The 27,181-nt window shown below is 37.7% G+C and overlaps 1 protein-coding gene and 1 long non-coding RNA gene across 3 annotated transcripts in view; one reads left to right on the top strand and one right to left on the bottom strand.

The window, feature by feature from the left end:
• Positions 1 to 27,181, bottom strand: part of tm7sf3 (transmembrane 7 superfamily member 3) — a 70,054-nt gene that overhangs the window by 33,527 nt on the left and 9,346 nt on the right. Inside the window, exons 2-4 of the mRNA XM_062066283.1 lie at positions 19,614 to 19,768; positions 3,762 to 3,912; positions 1,098 to 1,218 (exon numbers count right to left, since the gene is read on the bottom strand). Coding sequence (XP_061922267.1) covers positions 1,098 to 1,218; positions 3,762 to 3,912; positions 19,614 to 19,768 — 427 coding nt within the window. The remainder of the gene's footprint in view (positions 1 to 1,097; positions 1,219 to 3,761; positions 3,913 to 19,613; positions 19,769 to 27,181) is intronic.
• Positions 1 to 27,181, top strand: part of LOC133662358 (uncharacterized) — a 62,176-nt gene that overhangs the window by 34,777 nt on the left and 218 nt on the right. The window contains exon 4 of one of the 2 annotated variants that reach the window (XR_009828096.1): positions 3,776 to 3,958. The exons of the other annotated variant lie outside the window; for it this stretch is intronic. This is a non-coding gene — a long non-coding RNA (uncharacterized LOC133662358). The remainder of the gene's footprint in view (positions 1 to 3,775; positions 3,959 to 27,181) is intronic. 2 annotated transcript variants of the gene reach the window in all.

Here is a 27,181-nt window from a genome sequence, read left to right as displayed (position 1 = left end):
CTTTGCATAGCAGAGTTTTAACTTGCACTTACAGATGTAGCGACCAACTGTAGTTACTGACAGTGATTTTCTGAAGTGTTCCTGAGCCCATGTGGTGATATCCTTTACACGTCGATGCTGCTTTTTGATGCAGTACCGCCTGAGGGATCGAAGGTCACGGGCATTCACGGTTGGTTTTCGTTTACGTGCAGTGATTTCTGCAGATTCTCTGAACCTTTTGATGATATTATGGACCGTAGCTGGTGACAGCCCTAAAGTCCTTGCAATAGCTGGTTGAGAAAGGTTTTTCTTAAACTGTTCAACAATTTGGTCACGCATTTGTTGACCAAGTGGTGACCCTCGCCCCATCCTTGTTTGTGAATGACTGAGCATTTCATGGAATCTACTTTTATACCCAATCATGGCACCCACCTGTTCCCAATTAGCCTGTTCACCTGTGGGATGTTCCAAATAAGTCTTTGATGAGCATTCCTTTTTTGTCACATCAAATTCCAAATGAGCTAATATTTGCAAAAAGTAACAACGTTTCTCAGTGTGAACATGAAATATTTTGTCTTTGCAGTCTATTCAATTGAATATAAGTTGAAAAGGATTTGCAAATCATTGTATTCTCTTTTTATTTACCATTTACACAACGTGCCAACTTCACTGCTTTTGGGTTTTGCATAAAACACTTATATCGCGACACAGTTTTCAGCCCTGTCGTCTAATCCCGTTTATGGCAAGCTATGACCAACAATCCACATTATTGACCCCGAGACGCTTGGTTCGGAGCTGGAAAACAGCATCCGTAACACAAAATGGCGTCAGTGTGTAACAAGCGGCATTGGACTGGGGGGGAGAGAGAATAATACGTGGCTTTCACAGATGCGCTCCAGTGTGGCTGCGACGCAACAATCCGGCAGTGTGTTGTTGCTGCTGCACACACATTTGGGAGGCAAAGAAGCCAACAAGCAAACGCGTTTGTGACAGTTGCAGACATTCCTGAGAAGTCTTACAGCGAGTACTACCAGCTAAATGGGTTAGGGAGGAAAGGGAAGCGACTGATCATGGGATTGTTACAAAGAAAAAAAACAGGAGTTAGCGGAGCACGTTACCTCTCGTGACCCAGGTTGGCTGCTGCAAAGCGGATGGTGGTCTGGTAGAGGTTGTAGTGGAGGTGGATGTTGGGGTCAGCGTTCAGGCTGAAGTTGGTGTTACAAGCTCCAGGCATTGGGTCTAAGACAGGGAAGAGATTAGATCAGCAAACATTTGGTGCATTCATGATATAGGTCACAGGTGTCAAACTCAAGTAATATGTATCAATAAAGTACTGTAACTCTTCTTATTAAATGTATTCTTTGTTTCTCTTTTGGGAGAAAAAAAATATATGTACGCCATGTAATCGCAAATTATGTTAACTCAAATATTGTCTAATTATGCAAAAATATATGTTCAAACAATCAAACCATTTTTAAAATAGAAATAAATACAAATAATAACGATTTCAAAGCAAGGTATCCATCAAATTGTGCAATATAAAAGTAGCAGTAGATTTCATGGTAAAATTGTGAAATTTTCTGTGGTTTTTACAGCATTTTTCTCCAAATGAAAAAAACTATTTTTTTACTGTAATAAACTGTGGTGCCGTTTCGGCATTTACAGTAATACACCGGAAAATCTGCAGTTGTTGATTTGCATTAAAAAACAAACAAACAAACTGGCAGCTAAGGTGCCAAAATGTTACTGTAAAATTGCAGGGTTTTTTATTTACAGTAAAAAAAAACAGATGTACATTTTACAGTAAAATTCTGGCAACTGAGCTGCCTTTTTTTAACCATAAAAACAGCAGTACTGTTTTTCCATTTACAGTAATATACACAAAATTTTGAGGTGGAATGATTGCAACATACCATATTGAAGCCTAAAATAGCACAACGGAGACCCCAGACTGTTGAACAACTTAAGCCAGGGGTGTCCAAAGTGCGGCCGGTAGGTCATTCTTTAACGGCCCCACAGCACATTTTAAAAATACGATTGAAACATTTTTAAAACGTAAAAAGTGGTATAAAAGAGCAAACAAAGAATATGTTGCAATGTTTACTGTAATAACACAAAGCTGCCATGCAGGCTGTTTCTTTCTTTAAAAAATAATAATGAATCAAAATCAATGTCATTATGAATTATTGACCTGTTAAAAAGGCTCCAAAACGTCACATTAAATATTCCACTTTGAGATATTTTGGGGGGAAAATGTAGCATATTTTGTGTTTGCCATATAAAAAACTGAGCTGTTTTTTTTTAAAAAGAAAGGCCTAAAACGAACAAACAAATAACATAAACAACAATAAAACTTATATTTGATGGATAGATCTGAAGTTGATCTTGAGATTATTGTGTTAAAAGTAAACAGTAAAAAAAAAAATGTATAACTTATTATTGGGGACCCTTTTGGATCCCCAATAATTTTAGTGTGATTTGTTTTTAAGTGTCATTGCTCAAAAAATAATAATGAATTAAAATCAATGGTGTTATGAATTATTGACCTTTTTATGGCTCAAATTATTATATAATCTCAATTATTCCACTTAAAAAAAATTATTCGGTGAAAATTTTGCATATTTTGTGTTTTTTCCATAAAAAAACAGGGTTTTCTTTGACAAAAAGAGCATACAACTTAAATCTTTAAAAACATTATATTGACAGATAGACCTAATGTTGATCTAGAGATTTAAAACTTGAATAATAATAAAAATAACAATACTGAATAATGACACATTTTTTATATTTTTTTGACCAAAACCCTTTGGGGTCCCCGGGATCAAGCCTGAGTGGAGGCCTGAATGTATATTTGTTATATATATATATATTATATTGGTTTTTAAAATAAAAAATATCAAAATGGCCCCCGCTTGCTTTGATTTGTCAGTGTGCGGCCCTCAGTGGAAAAAGTTTGGACACCCCAGACTTAAGCTGTTCATCAAGCAAGAATGGGAAATAATTCCACTTCAAAAATGTGTCTCCTCAGTTCCCAAACCTTTACTGAGTGTTGTTAAAAGGAAAGGCCATGTAACACAGTGGTAAAAATGCCCCTGTGCCAACTTTTTTGCAATGTGTTGCTGCCATTAAATTCTAACTTAATGATTATTTGCAAAACAAATGTACGTTTTTCAGATGGAACATGAAATATCTTGTCTTTGCAGTCTATTCAATTGAATATAAGTTGAAAAGGATTTGCAAATCATTGTATTCTCTTTTTATTTACTATTTAAACAACGTGACAACTTCACTGCTTTTGGGTTTTTTAGTTTTGTTGTAGTGGTAAAAAAACATCAATCCCTAGTAATATTTAAAAATATACTTCATTAATAAAGAATTAATTTGATTTTCCCAATAAAGTTAAAGTACCAGTGACACACACCCTCACCCCCTGGGAAGTGAGGGGAGCAGTGGGCAGCAGCGGTGGCCACGCCCGGGAATCATTTTTGGTGATTTAACCCCCAAGCAGGGAGGTAATGGGTCCCATTTTTATAGTCTGATATGTCAAAGGCCAGTAAAAAAAACTGACTTAGGGATAAATATGGATTGGATGAGATGTTGCCATGTCAGGATGACACATGACCACCAAACCACTTCCTCCTAACAAACCTTCAGTTTATGGTGAAAGTCTTTTGCTTTACACGCAACTTCCTCTTTTCCCCCCACATCTTATGTAACAAATTGGCCTTTTTTTCCATAACTTTTTTGAACGGAAACCTTTTTTTCTTTTTTTTTTGCCTTACCCGTGCCGGAGAAGGGGAGAATAACGCCGATGCCTGCAACCGGGCCTCCGTCAGCCGAGAACAGGAACAAGGTGAAGGTGGCTTGTCCTGGCAGGAGAGCGGACAGGATGCCAGTGTCCACCGCAGTCGAGGAGAGACCCGGTACAGGTGTCTGATGACCGGAAAAACAAACAACACGTCACGGCACATCACAGCAGGTAGACTTAGACTTACACAAACTTTAATGATCCACAAGGGAAATTGTTCCACACAGTAGCTCAGTTACAAATGATGGAAAAGATGGAAAGGACAGTGCAGGTATAAAATAGACTAAAATACATAATATTTACATAATATATGTACGGTATAGGATATATACTGATATATTATATTAAGTTTATATCATATATACAATGTATAACAATTACCATGTACAATATTACAGTATATGTAACAGCTGCAGCATAAAATAGAGAGTAAATCCAGCAGAAAATAGACATTATAAACAAAGAGATGTAGCTAACATACAAACCCCGTTTCCATATGAGTTGGGAAATTGTGTTAGATGTAAATATAAACGGAATACAATGATTTGCAAATCCTTTTCAACCCATATTCAGTTGAATGCACTACAAAGACAAGATATTTGATGTTCAAACTCATAAACTTTTTTTTTTTTTTTGCAAATAAGTAACTGAGAATTTCATGGCTGCAACACGTGACAAAGTAGTTGGGAAAGGGCATGTTCACCACTGTGTTACATGGCCTTTCCTTTTAACAACACTCAGTAAACGTTTGGGAACTGAGGAGACACATTTTTGAAGCTTCTCAGGTGGAATTCTTTCCCATTCTTGCTTGATGTACAGTTTAAGTTGTTCAACAGTCCGGGGGTCTCTGTTGTGCTATTTTAGGCTTCATAATGCGCCACACATTTTCAATGGGAGACAGGTCTGGACTACAGGCAGGCCAGTCTAGTACCCGCACTCTTTTACTATGAAGCCACGTTGATGTAACACGTGGCTTGGCATTGTCTTGCTGAAATAAGCAGGGGCGTCCATGGTAACGTTGCTTGGATGGCAACATATGTTGCTCCAAAACCTGTATGTACCTTTCAGCATTAATGGTGCCTTCACAGATGTGTAAGTTACCCATGTCTTGGGCACTAATTCACCCCCATACCATCACACATGCTGGCTTTTACACTTTGCGCCTATAACAATCCGGATGGTTCTTTTCCTCTTTGGTTCGGAGGACACGACATCCACAGTTTCCAAAAACAATTTGAAATGTGGACTCGTCAGACCACAGAACACTTTTCCACTTTGTATCAGTCCATCTTAGATGAGCTCAGGCCCAGCGAAGCCGACAGCGTTTCTGGGTGTTGTTGATAAACGGTTTTCGCCTTGCATAGGAGAGTTTTAACTTGCACTTACAGATGTAGCGACCAACTGTAGTTACTGACAGTGGGTTTCTGAAGTGTTCCTGAGCCCATGTGGTGATATCCTTTACACACTGATGTCGCTTGTTGATGCAGTACAGCCTGAGGGATGGAAGGTCACGGGCTTAGCTGCTTACGTGCAGTGATTTCTCCAGATTCTCTGAACCCTTTGATGATATTACGGAGCGTAGATGGTGAAATCCCTAAATTCCTTGCAATAGCTGGTTGAGAAAGGTTTTTCTTAAACTGTTCAACAATTTGCTCATGCATTTGTAGACAAAGTGGTGACCCTCGCCCCATCCTTGTTTGTGAATGACTGAGCATTTCATGGAATCTACTTTTATACCCAATCATGGCACCCACCTGTTCCCAATCAGCCTGCACACCTGTGGGATGTTCCAAATAAGTGTTTGATGAGCATTACTCAACTTTATCAGTATTTATTGCCTCCTTTCCCAACTTCTTTGTCACGTGTTGCTGGCATCAAATTCTAAAGTAAATGATTATTTGCACAAAAAAAAAAAGTTTATCAGTTTGAACATCAAATATGTTGTCTTTGTAGCATATTCAACTGAATATGGGTTGAAAATTATTTGCAAATCATTGTATTCCGTTTATATTTACATCTAACACAATTTCCCAACTCATATGGAAACGGGGTTTGTAGAAGGTGTCCGTCCGGTAATAGACATCTATTGCTGTATGGCGAGTGCGGAATGAAGGAGTTCTTGAATCGAACAAGGTACCAGACACATTGCCATGTTATCGCTATGTGTCAATAGGGATGTAGCGATATCAACATTTTATGCAACCGTTATTCTGACCAAAAATTGTGCTCAAAAAGTACTTTCATACACATTTTTTGTAACCAAGTTTTAATGAAAGTAATAAATACACACAATGTACTTAATTTGGCAGAATAAACATTCAATATTGTTCTGGCTTCTTAAAGGGGAACTGCATGTTTTTTTGTTGTTTTTTTACCTATCATTCACAATCTTTATGTAAGACAAGAACACAAGTTTTTCCTTTTTTTAAAAAATGTTTTCTAACTCATAAATAAACGCTAGCAATAGTCAGCTAACAATGGAGCCAAAGGTCTTTTCCACCTATAAAGCGCTCTAAAAAACATCCAAGAACCTCTGTCATGGTGGGGGAAATAATCGATTTTTTGATGCGTCGCAATTCGGACATGGATGATTATAATAAACTGAACGTCAATAATCGATATATTTATTGTAAATAAAAGTAATGCAGACAGTTCTAAAATTGTCTGACTGCAGCGAGCCACCACACCGAGAGAACCGACCAGCTCCTTTATTTTAGGGCACTTACGTTCCAGTTTTGCACACATTTCCATTCATTTAATAAATGTGGGAATTAATTTCATTGTTCCTTGTTACAAATAGACTGTTTTTTAAAGTTCCAAGTGACAAATGCTTATATAGTGAAACGAAAAGAAATGCAAAACTGCATCAATATACATAAATTAAAGATGCATCAATAATCGATTTTTAATCAAATCGTAGCACCTAAATCGTAATAGAGAGTCCCAGCTCTAATACATACTGTAAGTATATATTTAATGTACAAAACCCAAAAGCAGTGAAGTTGTCACGTTGTTTAAATGGTAAATAAAAACAGAATACAATGATTTGCAAATCCTTTTCAAACTATATTCAAATGAAAAGACTGCAAAGACAAGATAATTAATGTTCCAACTGGTAAACTTTGTTATTTTTTTGTGAATATTAGCTCATTTGGAATTTGATGCCTGCAACATGTTTCAAAAAAGCTGGCACAAGTGGCAAAAAAGAGTGATAAAGTTGAGGAATGCTCATCAAACACTTATTTGGAACATCCCACAGGTGAACAGGCTAATTGGGAACAGGTGGGTGCCATGATTGGGTATAAAAGCAGCTTCCATTAAATGCTCAGTCATTCACAAACAAGGATGGGGGCGAGGGTCACCACTTTGTCAACAAATGTGTGAGCAAATTGTTCTAATAACATTTGTCAACGAGCTATTGCAAGGAATTTAGGGATTTCACCATCTACGGTCCGTAATATCATCAAAAGTTTCAGAGAATCTGGAGAAATCACTGCACGTAAGCGGCAAAGCCCGTGACCTTCGATCCGTCAGGCGGTACTGCATCAAAAAGCGACATCAGTGTGTAAAGGATATCACCACATGGGCTCAGGAACACTTCATAAAACCACTGTCAGTAACTACAGTTTGTCACTACATCTGGAAGTGCAAGTTAAAACTCTACTATGCAAAGCGAACAACACCCAGAAATGCCGCCGGATTCGTAGGGCCCGACCTCTTTTAAAATGGACTGATGCAAAGTGGAAAAGTGTTTTGTGGTCTGACGAGTCCACATTTCAAATTGGTTTTGGAAACTGTGGACGTCGTGTCCTCCGGATCAAAGAGGAAAAGAACCATCCGGATTGTTATAGGCGTAAAGTATATGTGCATGGTATGGGGGTGTATTATTGCCCAAGACATGGGTAACTTACACATCTGTGAAGGCGCCATTAATGCTGAAAGGTACATAGAGGCAACGTCTTTTTTCATGGACGCCCCTGCTTGGTTCAGCAAGACAATGCCAAGCCACATTCTGCACGTGTTACAACTTCATAGTAAAAGAGTGCGGGTACTAGACTGGCCTGCCTGTAGTCCAGACCTGTCTCCCATTGAAAATGTGTGGTGCAATATGAAGCCTAAAATAGCAGAAGGGAGACTGTTGAACAACTTAAGCTGTAAATCAAGCAAGAATGGGAAATAATTCCACTTCAAAAATGTGTTTCCTCAGTTCCCAAACCTTTACAGAGTGTTGTTAAATGGAAAAGCCATGTAACACAGTGGTAAAAATGCCCCTGTGCCAACTTTTTTGTAATGTGTTGCTGCCATTAAATTCTAAGTTCATGATTATTTGCAAAAAAAAAATGAAGTTCTAACATGAAATATCTTGTCTTTGCAGTCTATTCAATTGAATATAAGTTGAATAGGATTTGCAAATCATTGTATTCTCTTTTTATTTACCATTTACACAATGTGACAACTTCACTGCTTTTGGGTTTTGTAGGTCCCTGTGCATTACCGCAAGTTGGCCAAAATGCACAAACATGTTGAAGAAAGTGAGGCTTTTTTTTGGTCTTGAGTCGGTTCATTTGCGTTACTCTAAAACATGGGTGTCAAACTCTGGCCGTGTAATTTCACTTGGCCCTTGAGGCAATATCAAATTAACACTAAAGCTGGCCCGCCAATTATATATTGCGGTGGTGCCGCGGTAACACCGCATTCACCGCTAATTCTAATACTTGCCAACCCTCCCGGGAGTCTTCCAAACTTCAGCGCCCCTCCCGAAAATCGTCCCGTCTGCTTTTCATCCAGTCCAACGAGTGCTGGCCCAGTAACATAACATGTGCGGCTTCTGCACGCACACACAAGTGAATGCAAGGCATACTTGATCAACAGCGATACAAGTTACACTGAGGGTAGCCGAATAAAAAACTTTAACACTGTTAGAAATATGCACCACACTGTGAATCCACACCAAACAAGAATGACAAACACATTTGGGGAGAACATCCGCACCGTAACACAACATAAACACAACAGAACAAATAGTGCTGCAAAGGGTTCTGGGTATTTGTTCTGTTGTGTTTATGTTGTGTTACGGTGCGGATGTTCTCCCCAAATGTGTTTGTCATTCTTGTTTGGTGTGGATTCACAGTGTGGCGTATATTTCTAACAGTGTTAAAGTTTTTTATACTGGCACCCTCAGTGTAACCTGTATCGCTGTTGATGAAGTATGACTTGCATTCACTTGTGTGTGCGTGCAGAAGCCGCACATATCTTGTGACCGGGTCTGAACGATGTTAGAATGGATGAAAAGCGGACGTGACGATAGTTCGTAGAGTACGTTAAAGGCAGTGCATTTAAAGCACAGTACGTTAAAGGCAGTTACCTTTAAGGCACGCCCCCAAGACTGTGGTCCGGGTGGACTACGAGATATAATGACTGATGAACACCTTCGTTCGATAATAAAGGTTGCGTCAGCTCAAAGCCTGAGCCCCGACATTAATGAACTAGCATCCAATAAAATATGGCAGGTATCTGGCTTGGGCACATCAGATTAGATCAGTGTGTTGCAAACTGAGCAGTTTAAAGTCCTGAATGGTTGTTTTATTCATTGTTATTTTATTTTCAAATTTATTAGTCTGTGGAAAAAGTTAAAGGCCTACTGAAATGAATTTTTTTTATGTAAACGGGGATAGCAGATCCATTCTATGTGTCATACTTGATCATTTCGCGATATTGCCATATTTTTGCTGAAAGGCTAAAGTTCGCAACTTTTGGTCGCTGATAAAAAAAAAAGCCTTGCCTATACCGGAAGTAGCGTGACGTCACAGGAGGAAGGATTCCTTACAATTCCCCGTTGTTTACAACGGAGCGAGAGAGATTCGGACCGAGAAAGCGACGATTACCCCATTAATTTGAGCGAGGATGAAAGATTCGTGGATGAGGAACGTTAGAGTGAAGAACTAGAGAGGCAGTGCAGGGTGTATCTTTTTTCGCTCTGACCGTAACTTAGGTACAAGGTCTCATTGGATTCCACACACTCTCCTTTTTCTATTGTGGATCACGGATTTGTATTTTAAACCACCTCGGATACTATATCCTCTTATAATGAGAGTCGAGAACGCGAAATGGAAATTCACAGTGACTTTTATCTCCACGACAATACATCAGCGAAGCTCTTTAGCTACGGAGCTAACGTGATAGCATCTGGCTCAAATGCAGATAGAAACAAAATAAATAAATCCCTGACTGGAAGGATAGACAGAAGATCAACAATACTATTAAACCATGGACATGTAACTACACGGTTATTAATTCTCAGCCTGGCAAAGCTTAACAATGCTGTTGCTAACGACGCTGAAGCTAACTTAGCAACCTCACAGAGCTATGATAAAAACATTAGCGCTCCACCTACGCCAGCCAGCCCTCATCTGCTCATCAACACCCGTGCTCACCTGCGTTCCAGCGATCGACGGCGCGACGAAGGACTTCACCCGATCATCCGTGCGGTTGGCGGCTAGCATCGGCTAGGCGTCTGCTATCCAAGTAAGTCCTCCTTGTTGTGTTGCTACAGCCAGCCGCTAATACACCGATCCCGCCTACAACTTTCTTCTTTGCAATCTCCATTGTTCATTAAACAAATTGCAAAAGATTCACCAACACAGATGTCCAAAATACTGTGGAATTGTTCGATGAAAACAGAGCTGTTTGTATGGTGACACATTGGGTACGAATACTTCCGTTGCCGTCGTGACGTCACGCGCATACGTCATCATACATAGACGTTTCCAACCGGAAGTTTAGCGGGAAATTTAAAATTGCACTTTATAAGTTAACCCGGCTGTATTGGCATGTGTTGCAATGTTAAGATTTCATCATTGATATATAAACTATCAGACTGCGTGGTCGGTAGTAGTGGCTTTCAGTAGGCCTTTAATGTTGATATTTACCTCAGAAGGCTGCAAATAGAAAAGAGGCATTCTATTTTTATTTAAATTGTATTTGATATGCCATTGATATTTTTTAATTATTATTATTTGAAACTTGATTTTGCATGTCACTATAAAGTTATATAAGCCTTGCTTGTTCAATATTCAATGCAAAACTTGTTTGGGTCCCTATTAAAAGGTTAATTTGTTGAACGTTGGCCCGTGGCTTTGTTCAGTTTTAAATTTTGTCCCACTCTGTATTTGAGTTTGACACCCCTGCTCTAAAAGGTAGAATGAGGGCAGACTGGGACAGACATTTCCTGTGTTTTGGGTTTTGTATAAGACTACATTGATGATTCAATGTGTTAAAATTCGACTTTGTTGCACATGTAATATACACTATATTGATGATTAAATGTGTAATAATTCCACTAAAGTTTTCTAGCAGCACCTGTCCGGCGTGGCTGTGAGAGCGACTGTTTTAGTGATTGCTCCGTGCATTCTTCTCCTTTCTTTTCATCACATGTTCATCTATCTGTTTTCTGGGAGTCTGACATCACAGGTATGTTTTAATGGAGATAGATGTTAGTATTTCATCTTAAACGTGCAACATAATGAGCTGGTGCGGCTATCAATTATGGTTTTACGATCATTTTAATTTGAAACAGCAACACCAGGAACCGCCAGGAGTTGCACCTTATCTTGAATGCCGCTAATCGTTACACGATGACGATGACCCTGCACTCTAGAAATCCGTTGAGCATTAATGAGACAAATATACACAACTAAAATGATTATGGATGCCAAGGAATGAATGCTTCTTGTCTTCTTAGCACCTACTTAACTTTGTTTCCATGCTGGTACTCACACAATGATTGCTTTGATGGAATATTCCTAGAATCTAATCCGCTGATCTTATAATGACGCAGGGGTGACCATAAAAAACTACACAAAAGTGTGTCCTGGAGTCACTCCTAGTAAAACTCACCCTCATTCTACTAATTTGCTGTAAAACACGTGAAATTAATTGAGAATAATTTGTAGCTGCAGCTTTTTGACCGGTGGGAATATAAATTAATTGAATATGTCTTTAATTGACTTGTAGTATGGCCAAGATGGCTCCGCCTCTTGCTCCTGTGCATAAATAAATATGGAATATTCCACTTTTATCCTGATTTCTAAACTGATTTGCTATGATTTCATAATCTGATATTAGCAAGTATCTACAAGTTTTCCACAGGACTGCAATCTTGTTGTGTGCTTAGACCAGGGGTTCTTCACCTGTTTGACCTCGGGGGCCACTCCAATTTTAACACTAAAATAGTAATCTTACTCTTGATTTTATTTGTATTCAATAATTATATCTAACCTACTTACAGTTTAACAGGATAAACCTTGTCAAATGATATTAAACCATGTCCTCATCACGAAGACTATTATCAAGGCTTAGGTCAGGCTGATTAAAGCAATACTACTCAAATGTACGGATCCATCCATCCATCTATTTTCTACCGCTTGTCCCTTTCGGGGTCGATGAAAAATTTAAAAAATGATTTACAGTTATACAATGCTAAAATAAATACATTTAAAATAAATTACCGTATTTTTCGGACTATAAATCGCAGTTTTTTTTCATAGTTTGGCCGGGGGTGCGACTTATACTCAGGAGCGACTTATGTGTGAAATTATTAACACATTAGCGTAAAATATCAAATAATATTATTTAGCTCATTCACGTAAGAGACTAGACGTATAAGATTTCATGGGATTTAGCGATTAGGAGTGACAGATTGTTTGGTAAACGTATAGCATGTTCTATATGTTATAGTTATTTGAATGACTCTTACCATAATATGTTACGTTAACATACCAGGCACCTTCTCAGTTGGTTATTTATGCCTCATATAACGTACACTTATTCAGCCTGTTGTTCACTATTCTTTATTTATTTTAAATTGCCTTTCAAATGTCTATTCTTGGTGTTGGCTTTTATCAAATACATTTCCCCAAAAAATGCGACTTACACTCCAGTGCAACTTATATATGCTTTTTTCCTTCTTTATTATGCATTTTCGGCCGGTGCGACTTATACTCCGGGGCGACTTATAGTCCGAAAACTACAGTAATATGTTTAACTAAACAGTCAATACAATTAAAGTGCAAATGAAAATACAGCTTCTGTTTGTTTTATATTGTCATTACTGCCACAAGTGGTGGAAAAGTGTATTACAACTGAGAAACATTTTTGGTGTGAAGAGGTTTGTGTACACGTTAAAGGGGAACTGCACTTTTTTGGAATTTTGCCTATTGTTCACGATCATTATGAGGGACAGGAAGACACTTCTTTTTTCTTTTTTTTTTAAAAGATTTTAAAGTATATATATAATGTAGTAACAGACACCTTCATAACAATGTAATATGTACAATATACACACTGCAAGTGTGTAATATATATACAGTATATATATATATATATATATATTATATATTAGGGGTGTAACGGTAGACAAAAATTTCGGTTCGGTACATACCTCGGTTTAGAGGTCACGGTTCTGTTCATTTTCGGTATTGTAAGAAAACAACAAAATATACATTTTTTGGTTATTTATTTACCAAATTTGCAAAATCTTCCACCAAAAATATTTTTCTTAGTGGAATATTTGATGTGAAGTAATCGGAACCTTTGATAGGTCAATAATTCATAATAACATTGATTTTGATTCAATATTATGTTTTGAGCAATGACAGTTTGAAAGAAAAAAAAACAGCTTAGTTTTATTAGTCAACATTGCAACTTTTTCTAAATTACATTTCACCTTTACGCTTTTTTATTTCACTTTTGTAATGTTTTTGTTTATTTTAATAGTATTTTTAAAATGTGCCTTGGGCCTTTAAAACATGAGCTGTGGGCCACAAATGGCCTCCGGGGCACACTTTTGATACCCCTGCTATAGATAATAAAAAATGAAATGTGATAAATCTATGGATAAAAAGCAGAGCCTGGCGACGCATGCGCGTTTATCATAACTCTCTCTCTCTCTGACTCTGCTCCTCCCTCACAATTTGCGCACAATTTGTTTTGTTTTTAACCCCTTCTTAACCCTGAACGTACATTGTACATACATACATGCAACCATAACTCAAAATGCCGGACATTTGAGGCATTTAAGAAACAACGCCCGGACAGCTCCGCAAAAGAGGACATGTTAATATGTCCGTGTGTAAACTCGTTCAGTACACCTCCGCACCAAACCGAAACCCCCGTACAGAAACAGTTCAATACAAATACACGTACCGTTACAGTCCCATCATAATGTGTTTACGAGTGAGGGCAAAATCTACTGTTACTTGTGGTGATCCCGATTTATTGTGGGTAGCCCGCCACAAACAAATTGTGGACATTACGTAGCAGACATAATTAGATAGACCTTTGTGAATGAACATTTCCATGACAGTGTCATTATCTTGTGTGGAAACAGGGGCGTGTGGAGCTGCTACCCGCGTCACAATGGGTGGAGGTTAAAAAATAAACAGGTATGCACGCGCGGAATTGATCAATATTGCCCAAGCCGAGGCCAAACGATGCTGCGTGAGCAGCCTGGCAGCGACTTTCAGCTCGGTGCCCGCCCAGCACGACTTTCAGCTGGTATAATAGTGCCTTTGTCTCGTTAGAGCAGCGTCACAAATGAGCGGTAAATGTCCATTGGCTCTGGTTTACGCTGAATTTAGCTCACCGCACCACAGAGGTGCTGACACTTCCCAAGTCACAAGAAGTACTTTTTCCTTGTATTCCTATATATTAAATGGCAATAAATAAATAGAAAGTACTGTACTATATTTAGTCTAATACAGGGGTGCCCGCACTTTTTCAGCAGGCGAGCTACTTTTCAAATGACCAAGTCAAGGTGATCTACCTCATCTTCCTAGAGCTGCAGCTATTGAATATTTTAGTAATCAAGTATTCTATCGAATATTCCGATTGATTAATGGAATCAATCATATTTTTGCTTTAAAAAAAAAAAATACTTTTTTCCCCCCGTCCAGCTTCTCAGGCAAATCATATTGTAGATGTAGATGCCCATGTACAAATTTACTTTACGAAAGAGAAGTGTCGGGTACTTCTCTTGTTGCCTTATTTGTATTTTGACTTTATTAAATGGATTTACTTATATTATTATTTGGTGCTCCCGGGCCGGAGCAATATTTTTATTATTGCTAATTATTACAAACCCCGTTTCCATATGAGTTGGGAAATTGTGTTAGATGTAAATATAAACGGAATACAATGATTTGCAAATCATTTTCAACCTATATTCAGTTGAATATGCTACAAAGACAACATATTTGATGTTCAAACTAATAAACTTTTTTTTTTTGTTGCAAATAATCATTAACTTTAGAACTTGATGCCAGCAACACGTAACAGGTGGGAACAGGTGGGTACCATGATTGGGTATAAAAGTAGATTCCATGAAATGCTCAGTCATTCACAAACGAGGATGGGGCGAGGGTCACCACTTTGTCAACAAATGCGTGAGCAAATTGTTGAACAGTTTAAGAAAAACCTTTCTCAACCAGCTATTGCAAGGAATTTAGGGATTTCACCATTTACGGTCCATATCATCATCAAAGGGTTCAGAGAATCTGGAGTACTGCATCAACAAGCGACATCAGTGTGTAAAGGATATCACCACATGGGCTCAGGAACACTTCAGAAACCCACTGTCAGTAACTACAGTTGGTCGCTACATCTGTAAGTGCCAGTTAAAACTCTCCTATGCAAGGCGAAAACCGTTTATCAACAACACCCAGAAAAGCAGTCGGCTTCGCTGGGCCCGAGTTTATCTAAGATGGACTGATACAAAGTGGAAAAGTGTTCTGTGGTCTGACGAGTCCACATTTCAAATTGTTTTTGGAAACTGTGGACGTCGTGTCCTCCGGACCAAAGAGGAAAAGAACCATCCGGATTGTTATAGGCGCAAAGTGTAAAAGCCAGCATCTGTGATGGTATGTGGGTGTATTAGTGCCCAAGGCATGGGTAACTTACACATCTGTGAAGGCACCATTAATGCTGAAAGGTACATACAGCTTTTGGAGCAACATATGTTGCCATCCAAGCAACGTTATCATGGACGCCCCTGCTTATTTCAGCAAGACAATGCCAAGCCACGTGTTACATCAACGTGGCTTCATAGTAAAAGAGTGCGGGTACTAGACTGGCCTGCCTGTTGTCTAGACCTGTCTCCCATTGAAAATGTGTGGCGCATTATGAAGCCTAAAATAGCACAACGGAGACCCCCGGACTGTTGAACAACTTAAGCTGTACATCAAGCAAGAATGGGAAAGAATTCCACCTGAGAAGCTTCAAAAATGTGTCTCCTCAGTTCCCAAACGTTTACTGAGTGTTGTTAAAAGGAAAGGCCATGTAACACAGTGGTGAACATGCCCTTTCCCAATTACTTTGGCACGTGTTGCAGCCATGAAATTCTAAGTTAATTATTATTTGCAAAAAAAATAAAAAATTTAATGAGTTTGAAAATCAAATATGTTGTCTTTGTAGTGCATTCAATTGAATATGGGTTGAAAAGGATTAGCAAATCATTGTATTCCGTTTATATTTACATCTAACACAATTTCCCAACTCATATGGAAACGGGGTTTGTATGTGTGTGTATATATATATATATATATATATATATATATATATATATATATATATATATATATATATTAGGGCTGCAACAACTAATCGATTAAATCGATTAAAATCGATTATTAAAATAGTTGCCGATTAATTTAGTCATCGATTCGTTGGATCTATGCTATGCGCAGTTTTTTGTTTTTTTTATTACAAAAAAAAATTATTTTATATTTTTTAATAAACCTTTATTTATAAACTGCAACATTTACAAACAGCTGAGAAACAATAATCAAAATAAGTATGGTGCCAGTATGCTGTTTTTTTTCAATAAAATACTGGATAGGATAGAAATGTAGTTTGTCTCTTTTATCCGATGATTAATCGAAGTAATAATTGACAGATTAATCAATTATCAAATTAATCTTTAGTTGCAGCCCTAATATATATATATATATATATATATATATATCACGCACTAATTGACTGAAAGAGCGAGCATTTGCCGCTGATGATGAAGTGCATTTTAGACAATATGATATGCCTGAGCGGCTAGGAGACACCGAGAGTAACAAGCGGTAGAAAATGGATTAGAAAGGACAGATTTAAAAAAAGAAATCATTTTTATTTATTTGGGACTTCCTGCGGGCTGGATTTTGTACGCTGGCGGGCCGTAGTTTGGGCACCCCTGTTGTAGATTGTCACTGAAGGCATCAAAACTATGAATGAACACATGTGGAGTTATGTACTTACAACATAAATAGTCATGAGGAGAAGGAGGTGTGTCCAAACTTTTGGCCTGTACTTATATATATATATATATATATATATATATATATATATATATATATATATATATATATATATATTACCAGAGAGGGACAAGCCGTAGAAAATGGATGGATTATATATTATTATATTTATGTGTATATTTATAACTAATATTTATTCATTTATGAAACAAACGTTTTTTGTTAAAGGTGTTAAATAAAAATACAAGCATGTTTAACACGTTTCACGTTGTAATTGTATGCATGTTCGAAATAAACTCAACATAACTTATAGATTCCTTTCTTTCATGAAGACAAGAATATAAGTTGTTGTATGACCTGATTCTGATGACTTGTATTGGTTGGAATCAGACAGTAGTTATGATAACGTCCACATTTTCAAATGGAGGAGAAAAAAAGTCCTCCTTACTGTCCAATACTACATTAAAGTGCTTGCTATTTGCCATCTTATTTGTCCAGCTTCTATACTCCTTTTTATACACTTTACGAGAAATATATTGGTGTAAAACTCCGTAGCTTGCTAGCTTGTGCATGCCAGCTTTCCGAGACTCTTATTTTGTTAGTGCGTGCAGGATAGAGCAGAACTTTTATTGTGAAGACAGGAACTGTGCGGTCAGTCTTAAGGGTTTTGACGGCAGGTACGTCGCAAGAGTCTGTTGAAATAAAAAGTGTTGCTCGCCTTGCTGTCGGTCGTTTTTTCTTAATGAGCGTAATCTCACAGGGTGTCAATCAAGTGACGAAAGTCCCGTCATAGTGAAGATTGATGATGGCTCATTTTTAGGAGTATTTTTTAATGCCTGGCTGGCGATCGACTGACACACCCTCCGCCATCGCACGATCGACGTAATGGGCACACCTGGTCAAATAAAATGATCAATTTTACAGCCAGAGAACAGAAATGAGTGAAATCCTTTAAACTAGTAGTTCAGCTTATTTCAGTGAGTCAGACTTCCTAATTCATTTCATAATAAATTGCGAAATCTATATTTATCCAGAGCTTATTAAAGAAAAAACAAATCCCTTTTAGACTGAGGGGCCGCTTTCCCCGGTGTCAAAACTTGACGTACATTTGGGTCAACACATCATTTTTCTTACCGCGGACTTGTTTTCTTTCTGCTTATTTCCGTCTTTAAGTTGACCTCCCAGCCGAGGTCAGCCTGAGACTCTGTCTGACCCCCATGCCCGCCACCCCTGGCAGGGGGTCAGCAGACCAACACATGCACCCCGGGAACAGGATGTGTCTGTTGATACTAATGAACTAAAACAGGTACTACTGTTTTGTCTGGACTTTAGGGAAAAAAATATTAATATTTTTTTCCATACATTAGCCACACCGGACTGTATGAAAGAATGCAATATTTTAAAATAAATATTCTTTAAATGTTTATTTACATAACTTAATTGTTTCCAAACTGTGTCTGTAACTCGGCAGTAAAACGGCTGATCAAACAAAACAGAAGTCATGGTCATGGACTCGCTAGCTGCGGAAGCCAGCTCTCCAATCAGACTCAATTACTCTCCGGCGACATTTTGGTGAATTTACTGAGGAATTTGTGAAACTGAAACAATACAAACAGAATGTCATTGTGAGTTAATAATACTAACAAAGACAGTCGTAAACGTGTTAGCATATAAGCTAATGCTAACGACGTTGGCTTGATTACATTACGATACCATGAAAACTGTCCAACAGACATCACACTGGGGACGGTTTAGTAAGTATTAACAGTTTTAGTTATATTGTAAAACTTAAATGTTAATTTAAATGATGAATGAAGAATCTATACGAGTAAAAACGATGATTAGAAAACAGAATGGCACTTCTACTTCCGGTTCAGAGCTTTAAACAGCATGAAACACTTGTCGGCATTCACCCAAAGCACCTGCAGTGAGCAAACTTGTCCAAAAGATGGTGCCGTAGCACAAACAAAACCACACCATTTACGTGTCTTTGCATGTATTTAATGAAAACTATCTGTATTATATTAATCAGCGAAGAAAAATCCATAAATTAGCCGCACCGTTTTATTAGCTGCAGGGATCAAAGCGTAGGTAAAAAGTAGAGTCTTATAGTCCGGAATTTACGCTATATTGCCTTTGAAAAATACTGGCTTTTTTTCATGGACATGAGGGACATTGCTTGGAATTCTTGGCATTCTCTCGATGAGCTTCAAGCACACCATTTCAGGTGACTACCTCTTGAAGCTCATGGAGAGAATGCCAAGAGTGTGCAAATCAGTCATCAGAGCAAAGGGTGGCTACTTTGAAGAAACTAGAATATAAAACATGCTTTCAGTTATTTCACCTTTTTTTTGTTAAGTACATAACTCCACATGTGACAATCTACAATGTAAATAGTCATGAAAATAAAGAAAACACATTGAATGAGAAGGTGTGTCCAAACTTTTGGCCTAAAATGTACATTTTGGCACCGGTAATTATCGTGACAACACTACTGCGACGACACAAAAAGCCAATCCTGTCCTTACCGTGCCGTAGGAGAGCGTGACGTTCCGCTGCTGCGTGTGGAACTGCACCGTGATGAAAGCGACCTCGGGGGGGATCCTGTTCGCCACGGCCAGTATCGTCTCATTCGCCGACACGCTGACGTTCTGGAAGGTTCCCGGCAAGAAGATCACCCGGTCTGTCACAAGAAAAGACAGTGGCGTTGCGCAATCACTACCGTGTCCGGCAAATGAATACGTTTGACATGATTATGACTTTTGCAGCTGTGAAAGATGAGAGCGGCACGTGCCAAACAAACAAAGTATTTACAAAACTCAAAAGCAGTGAAGTTGTCACGTTGTGTAAATGGTAAATAAAAAGAGAATACAATGATTTGCAAATCCTATTCAACTTATATTCAATTGAATAGACTGCAAAGACAAGATATTTCATGTTCACACTGAGAAACTTCTTCTTTTTTTTTTTTTCAAATAATCATTAACTTAGAATTTAATGGCAGCAACACAAGTTGTCATAGGGGCATGTTCACCACTGTGTTACATGGCCTTTCCTTTTAACAACACTCAGTAAACATTTGGGAACTGAGGAGACACATTTTTGAAGTGGAATTCTTTCCCATTCTTGCTTGATGTACAGCTTAAGTTGTTCAACAGTCCGGGGGTCTCCCTTGTGCTATTTTAGGCTTCATAATGCGCCACACATTTTCAATGGGAGACAGGTCTGGACTACAGGCAGGCCAGTCTAGTACCCGCCCTCTTTTACTATGAAGCCACGCTGTTGTAACACGTGGCTTGGCATTGTCTTGCTGAAATAAGCAGGGGCGTCCATGAAAAAGACGTTGCTTGGATGGCAAATATGTTGCTCCAAAACCTGTATGTACCTTTCAGCATTAATGGTGCGTTCACAGATGTGTAAGTTACCCATGTCTTGGGCACTAATACACCCCCATACCATCACCGATGCTGGCGTTTGAACCTTACGCCTAGAACATTCCGGATGGTTCTTTTCCTCTTTAGTCCGGAGGACATGACGTCCACAGTTTACAAAAACAATTTGAAATGTGGACTAGTCAGACCACAGAACACTTTTCCACCTTGCATCAGTCCATCTTAGATGAGCTCGGGCCCAGCGAAGCCGGCGGCGTTTGTGGGTGTTGTTGACAAATGGCTTTGGCTTTGCATAGTAAAGTTTTAACTTGCACTTACAGATGTAGCGACCAATTGTAGTTACTGACAGTCGTTTTCTGAAGTGTTCCTGAGCCCATGTGGTGATAACCTTTACACAGTGATGTTGCTTTTTGATGCAGTACCGCCTGACGGATCGAAGGTCCGTAATATCATCGCTTACGTGCAGTGATTTTTCCAGATTCTCTGTACTTTTGATGATATTACGGACCTTAAATGGTGAAATCCCTAAATTCCTTGCAATAGATAGATAGATAGATAGATAGATAGATAGATAGATAGATAGATAGATAGATAGATAGTACTTTATTGATTCCTTCAGGAGAGTTCCCTCAGGAAAATTAAAAATTCCAGCAGCAGTGTACAAAATTGAGATCGAATTTAAAAAGTAAAACGTAAAAAGTAAATAATGGGGGTATAAATGGAAACAAAATAGAAAAATATTACTATAGAATAAAAATAAAAAGCAACAATGAGAATAAAAATATAACAGTAAAATAAGAATATAACAAAGAAACTAGGCAGTAGTGACCATGTTATGAAAAAGTATTGCACTGTTAGTGTTTTGCATCCCCTAAAAAGTATTGCACTGTTATTGTTTTGCATCCCCTAAAAAGTATTGCACTGTTATTGTTTTGCATCCCTCTATTGATGGGGATAGCTCGTTGACAAATTATGTTCTTAAACTGTTCAATAATTTGCTAAGGCATTTGTTGACAAAGTGGTGACCCTCGCCCCATCCTTGTTTGTGAATGACTGAGCATTTCATGGAAGCTGCTTTTATACCCAATCATGGCACCCACCTGTTCCCAATTAGCCTGTTCACCTGTGGGATGTTCCAAATAAATGTTTGATGAGCATTCCTCAACTTTCTCAGTCTTTTTTGTCCCTTGTGCCACCTTTTTTGAAACATGTTGCAGACATCAAATTGTAAATTAATTTTCCAGTTTGAACGTTAAGTATCTTTGCAGTCTATTCAATTAAATATAAGTTGAAAAGGATTTGTAAATCATTGTATTCTGTTTTTATTTACCATTTACACAACGTGACAACTTCACTGGTTTAGGGTTTTGTAGGTCCCTGTGCATTACCGCAAGTTGGTCAAAATGCACAAACGTGTTGAAGAAAGTGAGGCTTTTTTTGTCTTGAGTCAGTTCATTAGAGTTACTCTAAAAGGTAGAATGAGGGCAGACTGGGACAGACATTTCCTGTGATCACTAAACCTTCTGACCGTTATGGTACAGACAACTGATCCATCAATACTGTGACCTAATGTGGACAAGACAGAACAACACACATATTGCGTGTTCTAAGGGTGTCATACTGGTGTGTCCATGCTCTAACTCAGTCCCATTTCTCAAGTAGTTCAGCTCTTAAATAAGCATCCTATGGAAACACCTTAATCTGATCATGCTCGGTTTTTGAAGAGTCTGACTAACACACCTGGATTATGCGATTGAAAACCAGATCTCTCGACGCGAGATACTGTAGATCAGTGCAATTCAACTGGCGGCCCGGGACTGACACCACACCGGCCCGGCCCCTAAGTTCAGTTGAAAATATTTTTGCAGGACATTCCTAAAACCAGTAGAGTGCTCCAGTTGTACATAGGAACTTGGACCACTGTAAACACGTTAGCACATCCCTTGAACCGTGCTAGTAAACATAGAACACTGGGGTCCAAACTGGTTATAGTTTACATCATTTTTGCAAACAGCTAAAATGATGTACAAAGCAAACTATAACCTGCCAGCCAAGAATGTACAACAATTCTTCTCAACAAAAGAGGAGAAATATAACAGAGGAAAATCTTATTTCAAACATTGAAATGTGCTTACAACACTTAAAACCTTTAGCATATGCGTAGGTGGAATGAAATTATGGAATGGATTAACCAAAGAAATCAAACAAAGCACCAATATGATTCAGTTTAAAAGACTGAGAAGTGTTCACAAAGTACAAGGAAGAACATCTTGAACCTTTTTTTTGAGATAATTATTATTTACGTATTTAATATAAAAGATAATTATTATGTATTTAATATTCGTTACTAGGGTATATTATTTATTCACTGTTCTGTTGCAAACAGAGAACAAGGAAATGGGATAAAATTGCTACGATATGAAAAGGGATAGTATTAAATAAACTCTGCTTCTTCCTACTCCTTTTCGGACGTGCTGTAATGAAACACGTGGAAATACGTGATGCATTAAATTGTATCGTATGCATGTTCCAAATAAACTGAAACTGAACTGAGCTATGTAACTGAGGCGTTCCTCAAGGCAACCCTTTAGGTCCTTTCCTTTTTGGTAGTTACAATTTGTTTTGGTAATGTGACTTATGTTACAAAGGTGTTGCTGTCGCTTGTTTACTTCACATGCAGTCAGTAGTCATTTATTTATTAATACTAGAGGTGTTCTTCAAGATTCCACCTTGGATCCTCTCTTTTTCATAATGTGATTTATGTAAATAAGATGTTTGTTTACATCACATGCAGTCAGTAGTCATTTGTTCAACGTCTTTAGTTATACTAGTGGTGTTCCTCAAGGTTCCATCTTAGGTCCTCTCCTTTTCATAATGTGATTTATGTAAATAAGATGTTTGTTTACATCAGATGCAGTCAGTAGTCATTTGGTCAACGTCTTTAGTTATACTAGTGGTGTTCCTCAAGGTTCCATCTTAGGTCCTTTCCTTTTCATAATGTGATTTATGTAACTAGGATATTTGTTTACATCACATGCAGTCAGTAGTCATTTGTTCAACGTCTTTAGTTATACTAGTGGTGTTCCTCAAGGTTCCATCTTAGGTCCTCTCTTTTTCATAATGTGATTTATGTAAATAAGATGTTTGTTTACATCACATGCAGTCAGTAGTCATTTGTTCAATGTCTTTAGTTATACTAGTGGTGTTCCTCAAGGTTCCATCTTAGGTCCTCTCCTTTTCATAATGTGATTTATGTAAATAAGATGTTTGTTTACATCACATGCAGTCAGTAGTCATTTGTTCAACGTCTTTAGTTATACTAGTGGTGTTCCTCAAGGTTCCATCTTAGGTCCTCTCTTTTTCATAATGTGATTTATGTAAATAAGATGTTTGTTTACATCACATGCAGTCAGTAGTCATTTGTTCGTCTTTAGTTATACTAGTGGTGTTCCTCTAGGTTCCATCTTAGGTCCTCTCCTTTTCATAATGTGATTTATGTAAATAAGATGTTTGTTTACATCACATGCAGTCAGTAGTCATTTGTTCAACGTCTTTAGTTATACTAGTGGTGTTCCTCAAGGTTCCATCTTAGGTCCTCTCTTTTTCATAATGTGATTTATGTAAATAAGATGTTTGTTTACATCACATGCAGTCAGTAGTCATTTGTTCAATGTCTTTAGTTATACTAATGGTGTTCCTCAAAGTTCCATCTTAGGTCCTCTCCTTTTCATAATGTGATTTATGTAACTGAGATGTTTGTTTACATCACATGCAGTCAGTAGTCATTTGTTCAACGTCTTTAGTTATACTAGTGCTGTTCCTCAAGGTTCCATCTTAGGTCCTCTCCTTTTCATAATGTGATTTATGTAACTGAGATGTTTGTTTACTTCACATGCAGTCAGTAGTCATTTGTTCAATGTCTTTAGTTATACTTGTGGTGTTCCTCTAGGTTCCATCTTAGGTCCTCTCTTTTTCATGGGATTTATGTAAATTAGACGTTTGTTTACTTCACATGCAGTCAGTAGTCATTTGTTCAACGTCTTTAGTTATACTAGTGCTGTTCCTCAAGGTTCCATCTTAGGTCCTCTCCTTTTCATAATGTGATTTATGTAACTGAGATGTTTGTTTACTTCACATGCAGTCAGTAGTCATTTGTTCAATGTCTTTAGTTACACTAGTGGTGTTCCCCAAGGTTCCATCTTAGGTCCTCTCTTTCTCATAATGTGATTTATGTAACTAAGATGTTTGTTTACTTCACAAGCAGTCAGTAGTCATTTGTTCAACATCTTTAGTTATACTAATCGTGTTCCTTAAGGTTCCATCTTAGGTCCTCTCCTTTTCATAATGTGATTTATGTAACTATGATGTTTGTTTACTTCACATGCAGTCAGTAGTCATTTATTCAATGTCTTTAGTTATACAAGTGGTGTTCCTCTAGGTTCAATCTTAGGTCCTCTGTTTTTCATCATTTGGGCTATTCAACTGGTGGCTTGCGAGTTCAGTACAAAAAACATGAGACTCAAAATTTTGCAGAAAGTCCTCATACACAGCAGAACGTTCCTGGAACTCTGACAAACTAAATAGACTAAAATCGAATTTCTACTGTAGAGCACGCTAGTTGTCCGGAATAAATTTTACTTTAAAAACTGGCAGCTCAGTCATCAGAACTTTACAGTAAAAGCAGTGGGTTTTTTACAGCATATAAAAAATAGAATAAATGGAATGGAATGGAGAAACAGTACCAGTGTTTTAGCGGTAAAATTCAAGCAACAGAGCTGCCAGTTTGTTTGTTTTTTTACCGTAAAATCTTGTTGTTTTAATGTTTTGTTTTGTTCTAATGTTTTAGTGTCTTACTGTATATGGAAAAAAACAGTACCAAAGTTGATTTTACGGTAAAAAAAACTCAGTCGGCGAAATTTAACCGTAAAATCTATTGTCAATTTTACAGTCTACAATTTGATTGATAATTTGTTTTGAAATCATAAATCAATCAGATATTTAAGTACAGTATTTATCTTTATTTTAATCAAAAATATTTTTGGAATACATGATATTTAGATTTTGATAATATTGAATTTTAAAATATATGCAATAGCATGCAGTACATGACTGTTAATGTCAAAAGGGAAATCAATATATTTAGTGAGAAAAAATTAAGCATTTTATTAACGCATGTTATTTCCAGGCTTTCACGGGCCACATAAAATAATGTGGAGGGCCAGATTTGGCCCCCGAGCCTTGAGTTTGACACCTGTGTTGTAAAGGTTCTGACCATGTTCAAGTCAGTTTAGACGAGTACAGTTTATATTTTCAAGAACTAGGGACATTTGGAGCTTTTGGGGGGTTGACTTTGATTAGCAACCTTTAAAATCAAACTCACCCTTGCCATGTTAAACAAAACAAAGTCCTAGAGCCGACACTGGGTAGACAGGAAATGACTGTTACAGAAGCCACGTTCAGAGACAGTTCAGTAAGAATACACAGCTGTATACAGTATGTGTTATTAGGCCTGGGCCATGAAACAATATGAACACATATTGCGATAGACACGTGATCGATATTAATAAAAAATGCGTTCGATAAAACGTTGGATAAATATATTTTTTGGTGGGGAAAAAACGGAAGTTGCATGAACAAAGGCACTCACTCTCTGGTAACAGAGCAACGCAGGAAGTGATCACTGATCAGTGGGAGTGACACGCTAACAGTTTTTTCCAAAGAGACCGAAGTCAGACCAATGTGGTCTGTAAATGATGCAGGGTGCTCCTCCCCATCAAAACCGTTAATACCACACCACCGCGCTCACCCTTTAGAGCACAGCTGTAACTTCCTGGCACTAAACCTGCAGAAAATAGTTCTTCTCAGGTTTCTCTGTTTGCATTTTCACACTTTGTACTTTTTTGCTTGCGAATCACAAGATTCGATCCAAATCTTGGGCGTATGTAACGATTAGATTCAGAATCGATTCTCCATTAACACCGATTCTCCATTCAAAATCAATACTTTTTTAATGACGTTAGGCAGCGGTTCTATGGTTAACTACATTCCTGCATAAAGTACACAAACGGCTCTGATAGTTTTTTCATATTACTTAAAAGAGAATTGGTTTTGTTTAACAAAATTCTAACCAAACATTTAATAAAGTCAAATACAAATAAGGCAACAAGAGAAGTATCCAACACTTCTCTTTTCTAAAGTAAATCTGTACATCAGATATGATCATCTACATCAACAATGTGATCTGAATAAATAAAAATATATATTTTTAAATCATTACGAATAAGAATCCAATCGAAAAAATAAAAAATGTTGACACCCCTAATTGTGTTACACTTTATTGACCATTTCTTACATATTCCTTATTTTTTAACCTTAATTTTAAGAGCTTATTGTTAACTGTTCAATTTGGAGCGCCACGCACGGAAGGGTATTCATATAGATATTAAAATCCCCCATTATAATTATATTATTTGCGTGCGTCACTAAATCAGCAACAAACTCTGAAAATGTGCTGATTAAGCCCACATAGGGCCCAGGGGGGCGATAGATAACAGGCAAGTGGAGAGGTAGCGGTGTGACAGACCTCATCGTAAGCATACATACTTGTGTAGCAATAATGTGCAACATTTCTGCAGTTTGAAACTTACCAATTGCCTGCACCACATGACCTATATGACCTTGCCACGCATCTAAAAAATAATGTC

The sequence above is a fragment of the Entelurus aequoreus genome, linkage group LG12 (genome assembly GCF_033978785.1).
Source record: "Entelurus aequoreus isolate RoL-2023_Sb linkage group LG12, RoL_Eaeq_v1.1, whole genome shotgun sequence".
NCBI classification, from domain to species: domain Eukaryota; kingdom Metazoa; phylum Chordata; class Actinopteri; order Syngnathiformes; family Syngnathidae; genus Entelurus; species Entelurus aequoreus.
Note: the sequence above shows the minus strand (reverse complement) of the source record. Positions and strands in the feature narration are given on the sequence as shown.